Source organism: Hypanus sabinus, chromosome 22 (assembly GCF_030144855.1).
Source record: "Hypanus sabinus isolate sHypSab1 chromosome 22, sHypSab1.hap1, whole genome shotgun sequence".
In the NCBI taxonomy this organism is placed as follows: domain Eukaryota; kingdom Metazoa; phylum Chordata; class Chondrichthyes; order Myliobatiformes; family Dasyatidae; genus Hypanus; species Hypanus sabinus.
In genome coordinates this window covers 29,762,358-29,781,941 of record NC_082727.1, presented here as the reverse complement: position 1 = coordinate 29,781,941, position 19,584 = coordinate 29,762,358, and the positions used below count along the sequence as shown (strand labels likewise).

Below are 19,584 nucleotides of genomic sequence, written 5' to 3'. Positions count from 1 at the left end.
TATTCTGCATGGAGGTTGGTGACCAGTGGTGTGCCTTAGGGATCTTTTCTGGGACCGCTACTCTTTGTGATTTTTATAAATGACCTGGATGAGGAAATGGAGGGATGGGTTAGTAAATTTGCTGATGAAACAAAGGTTGTGGGTGTTGTGGATAGTGTGGAGGGCTGTCAGAGGTTACTGCGGGACATTGATAGGATGTAAAACTGGGCTGAGAAGTGGCAGATGGATTTCAACCCAGACAAGTGTGAGGTGGTTCATTTTGGTAGGTCGAATACGATGGCAGAATATAGTATTAATGGTAAGACTCTTGACAGCGTGGAGGATTGGAGAGATCTTGGGGTCTGAATCCATAGGACGCTCAGAGCAGCTGTGCAGGTTGACTCAGTGGTTAAGAAGGCATATTCTGTATTGGCCTTCAGCAATTGTGGAATTGAAGTTAGGAGCTGAGAGGTAATGTTGCATCTATATAGGACCTGGGTCAGACACCACTTGGAGTACTGTTCAGTTCTGGTCGCCTCACTACAGGAAGGACATGGGAACTATAGAAAGGGTGCAGAGGAGATTTACAAAGATGTTGCCTGGATTGAGGAGCATGACTTATGAGAATAGGTTGAGTGAAATCGGCCTTTTCTCCTTGGAGCGATGAAGGATGAGAGGTGACGTGATAGAAGTGTACAAGATGATGAGAGGCATTGATCATGTGGAAAGTCAGAGGCTTTTTCCCAGGGCTGAAATGGATAGCACAAGAGGGCATAGTTTTAAGATGCTTGGAAGTAGATACAGAGGAGATGTCGGGGTAAGTTGCTGTTTTTTTTATATAAACGCAGAGAGTGGTAAGAGCATGGAATGGGCAGCCGGCAATGGTGGTGGAGGTAATGCACCATCAATAACTCACTCTGAGACGTAAGGCAAGATATCAGCTTTTATTGACTGGAAGAAGGAACAAGCAGTGAGTGACTATCATACTACATCCTGGAGACTGAGAGGCCAGGCTCAGGCCTGAATCGCCTTTATACAGGGGTCAGTGGGAGGAGCCACAGGAGCAGTCAGCAGGGGGCGTGTCCAGACAGGTATATGTAGTTCACCACAGGAGGCAGAAACAATAGGGTCTTTTAAGAGACTCCTGGATGGATACATGGAGCTTAGAAAAATAGAGGGCTATGAGTAACCCTAGGTAAGGATATGTTCAGCAGAGCTTTGTGGGCTGAAGGGCCTGTATTGTGCTGTAGGTTTTCCATGTTCTAGAACTTAACTAAGGTACAGTAAGGTGTTAAGTGCAGCTGGAGTGGGTTGGTATTAGGGGCTAGAACAATGAGTGAAATCAAAAGGATTTGCGATGCTGGAATGCTGAGTTACAACACATCCTGTCGAAGATCTTTAACAAAAAAGGCATCATGAAAAGTAGGAACTGTACTAATAAGGAGTCAAGAAGGTAGTTTAAAGCCTGAAAAGCTGAGGTGCTTTCAAAGGAACTTTTCATTTTAGAAGAGTTTTTAATGACATATTTACTCACCAGATGCAGTTAAGCTCATGCACTAATTAATCAGAGGCCTGGTCTTTAGGTCCAAATCCCACCAGGCAGGGAGGAATTCAAATTCTGATAATTAAGTGAAGCTCAGAATAAAAAGTTAGCATCAATGATAACAAGAATCCACTGGGCTGCTCAGCAGTGTCTTTCCAGTAAAGTTTTTTCTCAGACTGAAACACCACAGTTTATAAGTTTGTTTATAAGGGTAAGTGCCACTAAGTTTAGCAGGAATTGGGGATCAACACTAAATGCTGGTTTCACCAATGACATTCAAAGGTCATCACAAACAATTTGGTGAATTTAATCAGTGTAGTATGATCTAATATCCAAATCATTCACTTAGTGATCTTTTTTCTGGAGCGAGGAGCTACAAACGAGTGTGACTATAAAAAAACTTTTTCTAATCACAAAATCATTTAGAGCAATGGTACGCTGTTTATACCTGCAAAATTATTGCTTTGTTTAGTTAGATAATGCTTCCGTATCTTTGCATAGGCAATTTATATTTAGTTATTTTCTTGCTTGATGAAATACAAAATACGGTATGACTTTAAATACTGATACATGCACCTTTGAAATTTCTCTCAGTTGTCTTCTTTCTGTTAAATACTAATCCCAAGAGTTGTCTAGCTTCTTATACTACTCAGTTAAAAAACTAAAAGACCGTCGGGGAAATATCATCCAAGAGAGGCCCACAAGGCATACTTAGGTAAAGATGTTCCCTTTATTACACACTCCTTAATTAAATATCAGAACAGGTACCTGATGTACAGAACACAAAAGGTACCATGCTGTTAAAAATAGTCTTGTGCAGTCACGGACAATCTTTAGTCAAACACTCTTTGAAAAAAAGTCAACTTTGTTTTGCTTTTGATACAACTGCAAACAATAGTAGATGAGGGTCTTTTCTCTGCATTTAACATGGACCTGTATTTACTCGACAATTTATGATAGGTCAAGCATGAAGACTGAACTGCATGTGTTCAGCATGACTTAATCGGTGTACTGACCAGCTGGTCCTCAATTCAAAAATTTAATGCATGTCAAAAAAAAAACAAACTAGGAAGCTTTCCCTTTTTATTGGATTCAGGCAAGGAATAGAACATGCTTTAGTAAAAGTCAAAACGCAATTACCCATGTTTTAAAGTTTGATAAATATACTCCTGAAACTTTTTAGCAACTGAAGAACCAGCAAACACTGTTAGAACATAACAGCACACTCCAAGCCCTTCGGCTCACCTTTTAAGCTCTTCCGCGATCAATCTCTTTCCTCCAACACATCCATCAAATTTTCTCTCATCCATGTGCCTTTCGACGAGTTTCTTGAATGTCCTTAGTGTGTCAGCCTCTATCACCAGCTCTTGGAAAGGCATTCTGTGCTCCACCACTCTTCCTGTAAAAAAACACTTACCTCTGACATACCTCCCCCACCCCCTACTTTCATCCAATCACCTTAAAATTATGCCCCCTCGTATTAGCCACTTCCACCCTGGGAAAAGAGATTCTGGCTAGCCACTCAATCTATGCCTCTTATCATCTTGTATCGCCTCGATCAAGTTTCACCCTCCTTCGCTCAGAGGAGAAAAATCCTAGCTCATTCTACCACATATTGTTGTAAAAATTAATCTGTTCTTTAACTGAACTGAAGGTTGCTCGCAAATCAGCAGCTTTAATAAATACACACGCAGTAACATACTCCTGCTTTCCTGATTATAGTCACGGTGTGCGGCGAGTTAAAGGGGAAAACACTGCATCTTGGCCCAAACGTTTTGAGGAGTTGAGGAACCCTACCAAACAGAATGATTCATTGCAGAATTAAATGGCACAACTAGCTGACCAAAGCCTGTTCCACACTCAATGTCATTCATCCATGTGGAAAGGTGGTTCAGGTGACATGAGTCTGCCAATTTGATGCTTTGGTTCAATTACCAACCTGTCCTACAATTAAGACAATTACTTGAAGGAAGCATGCAGTATATTTGGAAATGGGTGACTTTCAAAAGGAAGTGGGTCACTTTAGACTCAAGACTCCTAAACACTTTATCACTGGGGTTACCAAACTCTTCTCTGAGCTGTAGCAGATTCAGTGATGCTAAGCACTATTATGGTTCGTTATCACTGCAAGTAACTTGACTCGATGACAGAGATCTCAAAACCAGCTAAAGTGAAGGAGATGTGGCAAGAGGATCCAGTATTTGTGATTCATTTTGAGGCGAGAGGTCCAGCTCAGTATAAAAGTGCACAGAGGTTTAAATTCAAGACTGGACCTCAAAGTGTATAAATAGTGAATTATTAAGACAGCTCAAACTGTTAAAGTTGGAGTTATTGCCACACTCACATACATTGGTGCAATGAAAAACTTACTTGCAGTAGCACATAGCATTATATAAGCAGCAATTGTTAGAAAAACAAACCAAGTATAAAGTATATGTAGTTTTGTTACAAAAAAAAGACAATTAGAATAAAAGTATTTTAGTACAAAATGATCAAAGAGATGCCAAGCTGTGTTCAAGGATCAACTTTATTTTCCATGTACATTTAACAAATACATTGATCTATTTACGTCCATTGGTTCAAGAACCAAGTGGTTGAAGAAAAGTGGCTATTCTTGAACCTGGTGTTACTGAATAGACAGACTGATAACATGATGAGCAAGTTAAGCATGGCTGAAGGAATGTTCTGAGAAAGTGGGTCACATTTCATGTAACAACAGTTTCAGTGCTGGGCAAGGTGGTCCATTTGGTACAGCTCCTATCCAAATAACAGCAAGGACCAGAGCCCTACAGAAATAAACAAATAGATGAACCACTGAAGGTTGTGAAACGAGGACAGGGGAGGACAAGATAAACAGTAGTTTAAGAACAATTAAAAGGAACAAAATGAGAGAAATGATACTGTCAACACTACATGCAAAAGGGAAATGGGAAAATTGGAAAATAACTAAACCAGTGGCTTAATACGAAGAACAGATAAGAATAGGATTAGCTTTATGTCACCAATTCAAAACAGAGTGAAATGTGTTGTTTGTGTCAAATCAAAGCAGCAAGAATTGAGCTGAGGATGATTTGCAATTGTCACAATGCTTCCAGTGTCAACAGAGTATGCCCACAACTCACTAACCCAAACGGTGAATGTGTTGTGTTTAAAGGACAAGCAGGAAAAGGAGCCACTGCTGAGTTAAAAGGGAGTGTGAAAAACCAAATTTCCTGAACCAGATGCCAATTACTAGGTAGCAACATTTTTTGCAGTTTTTCTTGAGAGGTGACTGTCATAGATCAGAGTGTGGCCTCAATGGTCTCTGCCATTGAGGGCGTCTTCAACAGGCCGTGCCTTCAGAAGACAGTATCTATCACTGAAGACCCTCCCATCCAGGACATGCCTGCTTCTCATCATCACCGTCAGGGTGAAGATACAGGAGCCTGAAGACCCACACTCAATATTTTAATAAAATCTTCTTTCCCTGTCATTAGATTTCTGAATGGTCCTGGAGTTGTCTCTCCTATGTCTTATACCGTATTGCTATTGCAAAACTAATTTCATGGTATACAGTACGTCAGTAATAATAATGGGCGCCATGGCAGAGTTGCGGTTACTGTAACACTATTACAGCACCTGCGACCTGGGTTCAATTCCTGCCACCGTCTGAAAGGAGTTTGTGATTTCTCCCCTGGACCGCATCGGTTTCCTCCTGTCGCTTCTGTTTCCTCCCACCTTCCATGCACTTGCATGAAGTATGGGTGTATCTGGGTGGTACGGACTCGTCGGGTCAGAAAGGCCTGTTACTCTGCTGTATCCCTAAATAAATAAAAACACATCCAAGCTGGGAAGTTTGGCAACGATCAAGCCAAGTGACTTGTCTTTGAAGAGCTGATAAAAGCATACAAGTGGACATCTGCGTATATGGACCACAGAAGTGCTGATAAAAAAAAACTTCCAAAGGAGATTACTGGCTGAAATTGAAATTCACACAAATGAAATCAATTTATTCGCTTAACAAGGAAGCTGTCAGAGGAGGAGGAGATGACAAGATTAACTGGCTGGCAATCAATTTGGCAAGATGTGATGCAAGTGGGGCAACTGCCCCGTATCGGACCGCAAAGCACTCCAGCGCGTGGTGAAAATTGCCCAGTGGATTATCGGCACCCAATTGCCCACCATTGAGAACATCTACTATAAACGCTGCCTGGGTAGGGTAAAAAAGCTTTATCAAGGATGCTTCTCACCCTAAACATGGACTTTTTACTCTCCTGCCATCCAGTAGGCACTACAGGAGCCTCCGCTCCCTCACCAGCAGGCACAGGAAGAGCTTCCTCCCTGAGGCTGTGACCCTGCTGAACCTCACATCACAGCGCTAAGCAGTATTGCACCCATATTGTACTGTCTCAGTACTTTTATATTTGTGTGCTGTAACACTTACTTTTTATTTGCAGTTATTTTGTAAATAACACTATACTTTGTATTTCTGGCTAGATGCTGACTGCATTTCATTGGCTTTGTATCTGTACTCGGCACAACGACAATAAAGTTGAGTCTAATCTAAGTTGTGTTATATCACATCTGAGTGTCCTGAGCAATTTAGGCAGCCGCATGTCAGAAAGGAGGGAATTGCACTTCGGTTGCACGATTACAATACCCAGACTAGACTAAAAATGAAAAACTGCCCTTTCAGGAATTGCATTAGGAGAAACTTCTGCATTGAAAGGATAGTAAAACCTTCAGAACTTTCCTCCACAAATCCCAACAGATGCAAGTTTCCTGTTGATCTGAAATCTGAAGTTTAATAGCTTATTTGAGTTTAACCATAGCTTTTGAAGGAATGCAATATACAAACATTTGTAAATGCACCATGACTCAGGTCACAGAAAATCAGTGATCTCATCGAATGACAAATCAGGCTCAAAGAGTTGAATAGCTTTTCTCTTGCTCTAATCAAATGTTCAGATAGACTTTCCTATCTTGCAATACCTCTGCTACAGGTTCCTCAGTTTGATTATGCATTTCAACCACACAAGCTGTCCAGGTTAGATCTGTACTCACTGGAGTTTAGAAGAATGAGCGGCAATCTTATTGAAACCTATTGAATGTTGAAAGGCCTAGAAAGAATGGACGTGGGGCCATTATTTCCAATTATGGCAGTCTTGGATGACTGGACACAGTCTCAGAAGACAAGGACTTCCCTTTAGAACAGAGATGAGGAATTTCTTTAGCCAGAAGGTGGTGTAACTGTGGAATTCATTGCTGAGGCAGATGTGGAGGCCTAGTCATTGGGTTCATTTAAAGCAGAGCTTGACAGGATCTCAATTAGTAAGGGCATCAAAGGTTACGGGAAGAAGGCAGGAGAATAGGGTTGAGAAAGATAATCAATCGGCCATGATCAAATGGCAGAGTAGACTGCCCTAATTCTGCTCCAATGCCTTATGGTCTTTGATCACACCCACCCAGTGCAATGAAGATAGTGAATGACCTTAGATGGATTCTTCACTTGATCCAGCTCTGCCCACAACAGCACAGCACAGCTGTGCCTAATCTACTTCCATGACATATGCTGGGTCACATGAATTAACAGTAATTCATAACCACTGTGCACTGTTCTTAAGCAATTCCAGAAAAGCCAACAATGAACTGAGGAAACATCTAAATGCTATTGTGCTCTGTTTTAGTCACTAAGTTTACAATTTCACCAGTCTTCGTATATACTGTACCAGGGAAACAATTGCAATTGCAATTGCATCAAAACTGATCAGTCGTGCGTGATTTTACCCATGGGATATGGAAAAGCTCCAGACTTTTTCCTTCTCCTGGGTATTGGTCCACATCCTGCTGGACCATTTGTCCCACCACAAAGTCCTTCTACATTAAATGCATGATTTATAGTGCATGTCTAACCGATTTCACTGAGTCAGTACTCCCTAACAGTTCTGTTGCATATTATGAAGCCTAAAAGACAATAAACACCAAGTGCTTTTTTAAATAGTTGTCAGGAATCTGGAGTTTACCTTGTTAATGCTGCGCTCAGTGAATATCGCATATTGGATGAGCATCCAATTGGATAACAGGGAAACAAAAAGATTCAGGCAATGTGGGAAGAGCTACATATCAAAAACACAAAATGTTGGAAATCCAGAGCATCACACTAAAATTGCTGGAGGAACTCAACATCTATGGAGGGGAATAAATAGCCGATGTTTCAGGCCAAGGGCCTTCATCCGGCTAGGGGGAAGAAGCCAGAATAAGGAGGTGGGAGGAGGAGAAAGAGAGGTAGCAGGCAGGTAGAAGTGAAGCCAGGTGAGGGGGAAGGAGGGTGGGTGTGGGAGGGGGATGAAGTGAGAAGCTGGGAGGTGTTTGGTGGAAAAGGCAAAGAGCTGAAGAAGGAATCTGGTATGAGTGGAGAGAAGAACATGGGAGAAAGGGAAGGAAGTGAGGCATCTGAGGAGAAGGGGTAAGAGGTGAGTCAGAATGGAGATTGGAAAAAAGGGAAGTAGAGGGGGGAGAAACTAACAGAAATTAGAGAAATCAATATTCATTGTATCGGGTTGGATGCTACTCAGACAGAATAGGAGATGTTGTTCCCTCAGCCCATGGCAGCAGAGGAGATCACAGACCAACAAGTCAGAAAAGAATGAGAAGTAGAATTAAAATGTGTGTCACTGGGAAATCCCACCTGTTGTGGTGGTCAGTGCGAAGGTGCTCGATGAGGCGGACCCCAAATCTACGTCAGGTCTCACTGATAAAGAGGGAGCCTCATGAGCAGCACTGGATACGGTAGATGACCCTGACAGACTTGCAGGTGAAATGGTGCCTCAGCTGTAAGGACTGATTGGGAGCCCGAATGGAGGGGAGAGAGAGGGAGAGAAGATAAACTGGCAAGTACAGCACCCGTGCTGCTTGCAGGAAATTAGTGGGGAGGGATGAATGGACAAAGGAGTCAAGGAGAGAGAAATCCCTGTGGAAAGTGGAAAGTGAGGGAGAAGGAAAGTTATGTTTAGTGATAGGGCAGAAAGTTGGGGGGTGGTGGTGAGGGAAGAGCTAGTTGAAAATAGTGTGCTCTACATAATGAAACATAGAATAAAACTTTATTGTGATAACAGCTGTATCATAACTGTTTGCAGACATCATTGCTGCTAGGTCATTGATGCATTAACTGCTAGTTAACTAGTTGACTTGTACGCACTGCAAGGCAGCCACAGCACAGCAGCAGAAAGCAGGCAAGAGAAAGCATAGTGCTCCACTGGGCATCTGGGCACTCGCCGTTCATCAGTGGATCCCCATGCAGTAGAAGGCTGAGCCGCCGTGGGCAAGGGGCTTTTCAGATGGTCAGTGGTTGCAGCAGCAAGCACTGAGTTGCACACTGCAGAGATGTTGGAGTCATGGCCAGTCACGCTTGCGAAATGGAGCACGCAGAAAAATGAAGCAGAAGCTCTGGACAAAACATCAATGTCCCAGTCAGAGCCCTTTATGTCTTCTTGCCAAATTGCTTCTAATTTTACTGCAAGCTCTCAAATAAAGTTGTATTATTAATGGCCAGTTTAGCGGAGAAATATTAGATGCGCTAAGGTGAAACGTGCATGTAAGTGAAAGACTAAGATTCAGAGCTGAAATCATGCCTTCAGCCCATTGTCCATGCTGATCTTCAACTACCCATTTACACTGGCCTATATACGTTCAACTCACTTTTCTCTGTCAAATGCAGGTTCAGTTTCACAATCATTGTTAATTGATTCAAAATTATTGCTACTGCAATCTACTGACTGTTAAATTATTTTTGCAAGTGCTTTGCAAATAAAAAAAAATACACCGGCCTGCAACCCTTGCCTAATCATAGAACAATTTACAATGACTAATTAACCTACTAACCAATACATCTTTGAAATGTTTCACCTCAGGAATCAACTAAGTGAACCTTTCCTGCATGGCCTCGAACTTGGTTATTCATTCCTTTAGCATGGAGACCTAAACCATAGCAGTGCTCCAAGAACAGTTCCAGCACATCCTGTAGATTGACATCAAATCATTCCTACCTTCAATTTCATACATAAGGTTTTCTACTGACTTGATTTAATTATAATTAATTTAATTGTACTTTTCTCATTGTTCCTCTGAATAGATAACCACTCATTCTCTGCACGATGCTCCATCTGCAACCCTGCTCACACATTTAACCCATATCCTTTCACAGACTGTGTCTTCCTTCTATTTGCAGATCTTTCTTCTCTATACACAAGAAACAAATATGGCCGCAGTACACTTGGTCCCTTCATCCAAATCGCTAACATAGACCACCGATAACTGAGGCTGCACACTGATCTCCAAGGCAACGCACTAGTTATTGATTGCCGATCTAAATGTGACCCATTGCTTTCTGCAAGTAAGCCATTCTAACCAGAACAATACCTTGCACCAACCAGCTGATTGGTAGAAATACTGATACAGGGCTCGTACTTCAGAATTTATAAGTTAAATTCTCTAACCTGTGGAGGTAGCACATCATTAGTCTTCTTCTGGCTAGGTTCTGGCATCATCTGTACAAAATTATCAAGCCAAAATTAAATAGTGGAAGTTCACTTCTGATTATGATAGTGGTTTTGCAAAGCCAATAGCAAAGGTTAATTGGTTTGCAGTAAATCAATAAACAGCTCAAGTTTAAAATGTCATATATGGACACAATGGACACATTCAAATCAGGGTTACTGCTTGCTCATTAAACTGCTACGTGTCAATGTTTTGGTAATGAAACTGGATCAAACATTCTTGTAGCTGAATGCTGAGATATGCTTAAACTCAATAGTCTGCTGTACCCTCTCTGCTCTGAATTAAAGATGGTGCCAGGTTACTTACTGATAACATATTCTCACAGAAGTTTCCTTAAATAGATATACATATACAAGGTCAAAATGCTTCTTTTGATGGTTAAAGTGCATCTCAGTTAATTATAATACACTTTGAAGTTAATTTTAGAATGCATTGTGATTTTGTAAATAATGCCATTAATCACGGCTTCAAATGATTTTAGCACTACGAAAATGAAAACAAGAACACTTTTGAGATTACTTATTTACAACTGACTACACCTAGATTAATTAGAGGTAATTTAATACTTTCCTATGCTTTTGGACAAGCTTCAGAAATCCAAGCAGAACTCTCTTACTTTTCCCCTTTTGTCCTTGAAGATCAGTTGCACCTCTGATAGGGAAGGTGTAATGATGTGGCAATTCCATCTTATTTACAGTAGCCCTTCAAGACTAGGTCAAAACTCCTTGAACTGTCATTGAGATGCTAAGCTACATGATCTGCAACACAAGATAGTGTGATATCTCACCGTCTTCCTGATGAGAATGAAGAATTGTGTATCATCCAAGTTTAAACTCAAGCCAAAAGACTGTACATCATTCAAGGTGATCCTTTATGTGCACACAGAAGGATGTACAGGCTGGCTTAGGTACCATAAACTGCATGAGTAATATACACAGCCATAATAAATAAATAACAAAGTTTGCCAAATTTTCTGGTCCTGTGTGTTATAGCTTCCTTGTGGTTCTTGGAAACACCAATTAATAGAAACCACCTTACATCGCATAACAAAATACCTGGACTCACACTTTAACTCGGAGTGGAAAGAGACATCCTGCCAGGCCATTAAGAACCACGTAGCCCACAGTTATCTGAAATCATAAAGCTTGTTGGATTAAGATGTGTGGAGGAGGGTTGGAGGGCAGAGGATTCACACCAAGAGTGCAAGGGAGTACAGCTGAAACCAAAACTTTCCTTGATGTCTTGAGTCGTCAATATCACTCCTGCCTAAGACAAGTGAAGATCTTACCTTACAAAGGCACTCCAGTCCCTGATCCTCTCTCCACTTGGCGAGTAACCATAGCACCCGGGCCAGTGTCAAACCTGCAGCTGCACTGTCAGTGATGCCACTAGATCCTCATTTGGACCTGCTCGTGAGGTCAGTCATTCAGAGCACGGAGCTCAGCTGCTGTTCCAGAGGCTGTGTCAACTCGGATCTGAATGGATCCACGGTGAGTGAGCACTTCAGGACACTTCAGCTGGCAGTTATCCAGTCACTGCAGCTGGGCAGGTTTATCACCAGTGTTTCACAATACTGGAATTGTGCAATGCACAGAATACAATCAGGACCATTAATTGCTTACCTGACATTTGACCTGTATGTACTCAATCTGTTAATTACACACTGCTGAATAAATCAGACGGTAATGGTTAAAATGCAACAAAATGCTGAAGCTTACACACACTGAATGTACTTATACACATATATTACACTGATTTTTTTTTGCTCTGAAAGAAAACAACTGCTTTTGAAGGTCACTGTTTACATGAAAATCTTCCATTACAACAGAACTGTGAATGTGCTGCTTGTGGCCTGTGGAGACTTTGTTGAAAATAGAAGTGAAATATAAAATAGTGTTATAATCACCATGCTTGCTTCTCACTACTGCCATCGGGAAGGTGGTACAGGAACCTCAGGACCAACACCACCAGGTTCAGGAACAGTGATTACCTGTCAAACATCTGGCTCTTGAACCAGAGGGGATAACGTCACTCAATTTCACTTACCCCATCACTGAGCTGTTCCCACAACCTATGAACTCACTTTCAAGGACTCTTCATCTCATGTTCTCGATACTAGTTTGTTTATTCTGATTATTTCCTTTTTTCTTCTCTTCCTGCTTGTATTCGCACAGTTTGTTAGGTTTATTTTTTGCACATTGATTGCTGCCCATCTGTTGAGTGTGGTCCTGTTGATTCGATTGAGTTTCTTGTATTTACTGTGGTTGCCCACAAGTGAATCTCAGGGTGACATACCTGTAATTTGATAATAAATTGACTTTGAACAATGATTTTCTTGAACTAATGTGGGCTGTTTTAACAAAGCAGAGAGGAGAATACTGATACTAATTACTCAGCAATGAGCTGGCTGTGAAGGCTTATTAGTTCTCAGTAGCTTGTCCCATCACTCTCACAGATACAACTTCGGTGAGGGAATGATAGTGTCTCCCAGCCTTTGACTGACAGGTCTATTTTCTTATCTGGTTCTCCTGACATTACTCATAACACTACAGTACAGAAATAGGTGCTTTGGCCCATCCAGTCCATGCTGGACTATTAATCTACCGAGTCCTATCTACCTTTCCTCGTGTGTAGAAATGGGTACTTGATAGCATTCATCAACATGGTGGATAGAAAGTCCCTTTCCTGTACTGTATGATTCTGACTCCAAACTGGGGAATCACCGAGCAAGTGAAGTGTACAGGCGGATATCTTGAGGTGTTAAGTGCTGGAGATGATCAGAGGTTGCTGGTCATTGAGGGATTTGGGGATTTGGTGGGGGGGGGGGTGGGAGACTACAGTTCTAAAATCAACCTGCTGCTGAATCATGAGCTAGTTGGGTCAGCAAGCACAGGAGAGATGGGTGGACAGGACGTGGCCAAGTCAGAACATGAACAGTAAGAGCATTGGACTTCGAGGATGGAATGTGAGGGCTCAGCTACGAGTCTATTCGGAAAGTAAGGTCCTTCAGTGATAACAAAAGTATTGTTGAAGATCTCAGTACAGACATGTGGAGGCAGGGGAAGAGCAAAGAAATACTACACAGGCAGAAGAACTCAAGGCCTCAGGCATATCAATGTGCTTTGAACCGACTCAAAGTGATAAACCCTTAAAGGAGAAGGTTCGCCACCTTGTTGTGGTGGTGAAGTTTGTGAGTTCCTGAGATCCCAAGAGCAATGTTGTCTGGAGCTTGGCTCCTGGTGGGGTCAACTATGGTGGGAAGGTCAAGGGAGAGACTGTAAACCTAGGGCTATCCAATCAAGACCTCGACAATGGAGCTGGCACTATCATCACAGGCAGACTGCAAGCTTGAGAATGACTGCAGTGCTAAAAATGTGTTCTGATATGTCCACCTTGGCAAACAGACCAAGAGAAACAACCTGGTGAGTGAATCTCATCGAGCAATTTGAATATGAACGCTGCATGTCTTTACACAATAGGAAATACATTTAAAAGTTTTAAAAAGGCAGATGGACTCCACTTGTCTAACAAAAGGTGACCTTCAGATCCAAAACTAGATGCTCTTCCATGTCATTTTTTAATAACACAGCCTCCTATTAGAAGCCCTGAAGATAAGACAAGTGGAGATTGCTTTACATTTAAGGATGTAATCACTACAGTGCAGCTATTAATTTACCACATATGAGCGTCAATTAGTACCTTTGTGTTGACACAAGCTAATCACTGTTCACAATAGTAACATGCCAAGGTTATTTGGTCACAGACACCCTACTAAAAAAGGTCTTGCAGAGATTTAGCTCAGAGTGAAAATTTCTTTCTTGATGTACAAAATGATGAATTCCAAACAAATCAAGGATCTTCAACAGAGGAATTAAATCTGCTTGATTCTGTGTTTTTAAGAGGTAGAGTGGAAAACCTAATTGTACTAACTCCAACAAAAACTGAAACATATCTGCAGTTGATTTCAGCTAGCATTTTCCTAGGTTACCCAAATTGATATCCAGATGTTAGAGAATATGAAATTATTCCTGTTGAAGGTAACTTCTACTGTAACTAACCAGAGAACCATCATTAAAAGATTAGAAAATGCAATAATGACATGTCGGGCCTCCATATCAAAACTGTCCTGAATATCAAAATACCCGAAGTTGTTGTGTTATAGTTTCTATTCCCTTGTATATTACCAGGGCTAATTGTTTACTGAGCAAAGCTGAGGTACTGATAGTTATCCAGATTAATTGCATTTAATTATGGTTGTGATTGACCTGTGTGTTTAGAAACATTGACAAGGTGCATGCTTCGGAGTGTTGGAGTACCTAACACATGCACATATTAAAACCATTAAATGTAACCACGCACATAACCATCCCATATTGATGAATGCTACAATCTGAGTGAGTCCAATAAATCTTCCTGTTGAAGAATATAGGGTGGTCCTCATTAGCCTCATGTGAAATTCTAATACTCTCCCACATTAGGACTTCAAACTTTTCACACAGGAGAGATTTGCAATTTGCAGTTGTCATAAGGCACAGGAGCAGAATTAGGCCATTCAGCCCATCGAGTCTGCTCTGACATTCCATCATGGCTGATTTATTATTCAACTCAACCCATTCTTCTGCTTTGTGAACTACTTCTAATGTGAAAGACCATCGTTAATGCCTCCACAAACTCTTCAGCAACCTCCTTCAGAACCCCGGGTGTAATCTGTTTGATCCAGATGACTTGTCTAACTTAAGAACTTTCAGTTTTCCAAGCAACTGCACTTGCTTCTGCCCCCGACACTCTTGAGATTTGAAATACTGCTAGAGTCTTCCAGAGTGAAGACTGACGCAAAATACTTATTCAAATTGCCTGCCGTTTCCCTATCCCCCAATGCTATTTCTCCAGTGTCATTTTCCAGTGGTCTAATATCTACTTTCACCTTTCATTTACTCTTTATATATCTGAAAACAACTTCTGGTATCCCCTTTGATATTATTAGCAAGCTTACCTCCATATTTCATCTCTTCCCCCCTTATGCTTTTAGTTCCCTTCTGTTGGTTTTTAAAACTTCCCAATTGCCTAACTTCCCACTAACTTTGGCACTATTATTTGCCCTCTCTTTTGCTTTTGAGGTGTCTTTGATTTCCCTTGTTAGACACAGTTGTGTCATCCTGCTTTGAGAACACTATTACTTCTTTGGGATGAATCTACCCTGTCTTCCAAATTGCTCCCAGAAACTCAAGCCATTGCTGCTCTGCCATCATCTCTGCTAGTGTCCCCTTCCAATCAACTTTGGCCAGCTCCTCTCTAATGCCTCTAATTTCTTGTAATACTGCTGCATTTGACCTTATTGTCTCTTTCTCAAATTGCAGGGTGAATTCTATAATATTATGATCATTATCTCCTAAGGATTCCTTTACCTTGAGCACCCTAAACATATCCAGTTCATTACACAACACACAATCCTGAAAAGCTGATCCCCAATGAACTCAACCACAAGCTGCTCTAAAAAGCCATCTTGTAGGCATTCTACAAATTCGATCTCTTGAGATCTAGCACCAATTTGACTTTCCCAATCTATCTGCATATTGAAATCCCTCATAACCTACTTTATCATGCACTTCCAAATACCTCGAAACCTTATCCTTAATAATGGACTCTAACATCTTCTCAACCACAGAAATAAAAGCTAACTGGCCTCAAATTTCCTTACTTCTGCCTCCTTCCTTTCTTGAAGAGTGGAGTGACATTTGCAATTTACCAGACCTTCATAACTGCTCTAGAAACTAGTGATTCTTGAAAAATCATTACTAATGCCTCTACAATCTCTTCAGTTACCTCTTTCAGAATCATGGGGTATAGTCCAGCTGGTCTTGGTGACTAATCTATCTATCATCAGACCTTGCAGCTTCCCAAGCATCCCCTACATAGTATCAGCAACTACACTCACTTCTGCCCCCCTGACATTCTTGAATTTCTGACATACTGCTCGTATCCTCAATAGTGAAGATTGATGCAAAATACTTAAATCCACTCCTAATTTCTTTGTTCCCCATTACTGCCTCTCCAGCATCCCTTCCCAACAGTCCAATATCCACCCTCACCACTCTTTTACTCTTTATACATCGCAAGAAACTTCTATTTTAATTATTCTGCGATATATTGTGCGGAGTAGCCCCTTTTGGCCCTTTAAGCAGTGCCACATCAGCAAACCCTAATACCCCAAATTAACCCTAACCTAATCACTGGATAATTTACAGTGATCAATTAACCTACCTGTACATCTTTGGACAGCGCAAGGAAACAGGAGCCTTCAGGGCATGCATTCCATAGGAAGGACCTATAGACTTACTACAGAGGATGCCAGGATTGAATTCCAAACTCTGATGCCGTGAGCTACAGTAGCATCATATTACTACACTACCGCTGCATTCTTTATGATCTATTATTGGTCAGTTTATTTGCATATTTAATCTTTTCTCTCCTTATGGATTTTTGATTGCCTCCTGTTCATTTTTAGAAGTTTCCCAATCCTTTAACTTACCAGCAATTTTTGCTCAATTATTTATTATTACTTCAGTAATACAATGCAGAGCTGATCCTTCCAGGTCTATGAACCATGCTGGCTCAGCAACCCCCAATAAACCTGATTAACCCTAATCTAATTACAGGACTATTTCAATGATCAATTAACCTACCCAGTATGGTTTTGCACTGTGGGAGGAAGGCAGAGTACATGGGGAAAATCCATGCATTTCACGGGGAGGATGTACAGAGACTCCTAAGAACAGTGCTGGAATTGAACTCGGAACTACAGAATGGCCCGGCTGCAGTAGTGTTGTGCTAACCGCTACACTATCATGGTGCCCCATGGTATATGTTCTCTTTTTTGATGTTATCCTGTCTTTGGCTTCCCTTGTCAGCAACAGTTGCCTTGTTCTCACTTTAGAATACTTCATCTTGGGGTTGTATCTACCTGCACTTTCTGGAATGCCCCTGAAACTCCAGCCATTGTTTTTTTTTGCTGTTAACCCTCCTAGTAACCCCATCCAATTAACTTTGGCCAGCTCCTTTCTCATGCCTCTGTAAACCCCTTTAACTCAGCTTTAATATTCATACATCTGACTTTATCTTCTCTTTCTCTCTCAAACTGCAGGGTAAATTCTATCATTTTATGATCACTGTCTTCTAAGGGTTCCTTTACCTTAAACTCCGTAATCAAATCCGGTTCATTATACAACACCTAATGCAGAACTGCCTTTCCCTAGTGAGCTCAACCATAAGCAGCTCTGAAAAGCCATCACTCAGATATTCTGCAAATTGGGATCCAACACCAACCTGATATTCCCAATTTACTTACACATTGAAATCCTCCATCACCATTGTAACATTGTCCTTATTAAATTCCTTTTCTATTTCCTGTTGAAAGTTATATCCCACATGGTTGGGGGTCTGTATACATCTCCCATCAGGGTCATTTACCCTTGCAGTATTTTAACTCTACCCAGAGGATTCTACATCTTCCAATCCTGAGTCACCGCTTTCTAAAGATTTGATTTAATTTTTTTTTTAACTGAACAGCCACTTCACACTCTCTGCTTACCTGCCTACCCTTTTGATACAAGTGGTATCCTTCAACATTCAGCTCCCACCAATGATCTTCTTTGACCTACAACCCAGTGATATGCTTAACGTCATACCTGCCAATCTCAAACTGTGCTACAAGATTATCTACCTATTCCGTATCCTGCATGCAATCAAATATAACGCCTTCAGTCCTGTACTCATCACCCTTTTCAATTTTGACCCTACGTTACACTTCATCTCATCGCACTGACTGCAATTTTGCCCTGTCCTTCCTCTCAGTCTCACGACACACCGCATCGACTTGTAAACCAACAGCTCCATCCTCAGTCCTGTCACTCCGCGCCCCTCCATGACAGTTCTAGTAAACCTGACTGCAAGGATATTGGTCCTCCTCCTCGTTGATGTGTAACCCATCCTTGTTGTACACATCGCACCTCCCCTGGAAGACATTCCAATGACCCAGAAATCTGAAACCCTGACCACTGCATCATTTCCTCAGCCATTCATTCATCTGTACTATTATCCCATTCCTGCCCTGTGGTACTGGGAGTAATCCAGAGATCACTACCTTGGACATCCTGCTCTGCGACCTCCTCCCTAACTCCCTATGCTCACTGCTCAGGACTTCTTCCTCCTTTCTACCCACGTCATTGGTGCCAATGTGCCTCAAGACCTCTGGCTGCTCACCCTCCCTCTTTCACAGCCACAGAATCTCCTGTCCATCCCCTGAACTATTGAGTATCTACCTGACTTTACCCTTTTCTGCTGAGCCGTGGAGCCAGCCTCTGTGCCACTGGCCTGCCCTGCTACTGCTGTGCCCAGATAGGGCATATTCCCCAGCAGTACCCAGAGCGTTATAATTGCCCAGGGGAATGGCTACAGGGGAATCCTGCACTGTCTGCTTACGCTCCCCTACTTTTCCTGGTGGTCACCCATCTACTATCTGAAGCCTGCACTCTGGGTGTGACCACTTCAGTAAAATTCTCATCTGTGAAGTTTTAAGCCTCCTAGATGTTCCCAAGTGCTTTTAGCTCCAGCTCCCTGACCTTGTCAGTCAGGAGCTGAAGTTGGATGTACTTCCTGCAGGTGTACTCATCAGGGGGACTATTAGGTACCCTGAAATCCCACATCTCACAGGAGGAGCATTCTACTGCCTGTATTACCATCCTGCCTACACTTGTTATTTCTCTAACTTCTCAAACTGAAGTTCTAGTCTGTGCCTGTTCTCACCCAAACCTGTGAAGCCAAAGCTTGACCTCTCTAACTGGCCCGATCACTCCGTTTACACCTCACTTCTATACATTGGCCCTTGCTAAGTTACTATTAACCCAAGCAATCTCCCACTCCACAGACGCGCCAACAGGCCCCACTTGCTTTTCAAAACTGGCACATAAAGTCCACAAGGAACTGTCTCCAACTCACTCCACTATCTCCTCCCAGCATTAACCCGGTCAAGTCTGCCCTGTTAATTTAGGAATCTAGTATAGTCTTATACAACATCAAAATCACAACTTTGATGACTCAGAAAGAAAGTAATTATAATTTTCCAACTTCAGAGAGAACATTTATGCTTGCATCCAAAGAGGAAGACTGTGATTGAGCATGGATGGGGGGAGGGGGAGTGGAGAGGGAGGAGGAAGATGATCAGCAGAGGACGGTAATAAGTTTGTGAAAGGTTAATCCTTTTGATGTTCAAGTCAGAAACAATATGATGAGTTACAATTAATATGTCAGCAATTCTTGGCAATGATTCCCTGGTCTAGGAAAACTACCACATCTATCATGACATCACAATATGACCACATCTACCACAGCATCTACCTCAATATATATACTCCAATACATATACGTTTCACAAATACAATTACTACTCTTAAAATTGGACACATTTTTTTACAAAGCGTTGTTGATAAAATATAAAAGTTTTTTATTCAAGTGATTATTCAATGGCAATT

The 19,584-nt window shown here is 41.7% G+C and overlaps 2 protein-coding genes across 9 annotated transcripts in view; both read right to left on the bottom strand.

Moving 5' to 3' along the window:
• Nucleotides 1–11,525, bottom strand: part of fam13c (family with sequence similarity 13 member C) — a 95,973-nt gene extending 84,448 nt beyond the window's left edge. For 3 of the 8 annotated variants that reach the window (XM_059947413.1, XM_059947408.1, XM_059947414.1), the window contains exon 1: nt 11,346–11,522. Coding sequence is in view for 3 of the 8 variants with exons in the window: in XM_059947401.1 (XP_059803384.1) it covers nt 2,768–2,901 (134 nt within the window). In the remaining 5 variants the exon portion in view is untranslated. Of the gene's footprint in view, nt 1–2,767; nt 2,954–9,996; nt 10,048–11,345 lie in introns of those variants that run through there. The other 5 variants (XM_059947404.1, XM_059947403.1, XM_059947402.1 and 2 more) reach the window with 4 other exon arrangements.
• A 772-nt stretch (nt 11,526–12,297) lies between these two features.
• The window catches only part of ccdc6b (coiled-coil domain containing 6b), a 149,037-nt gene continuing 141,750 nt past the window's right edge, over nt 12,298–19,584 (bottom strand). Inside the window, exon 10 of the mRNA XM_059947418.1 lies at nt 12,298–12,352. Within this exon, the coding sequence (XP_059803401.1) occupies nt 12,313–12,352 (40 nt within the window). The 3' untranslated portion in view covers nt 12,298–12,312. The remainder of the gene's footprint in view (nt 12,353–19,584) is intronic.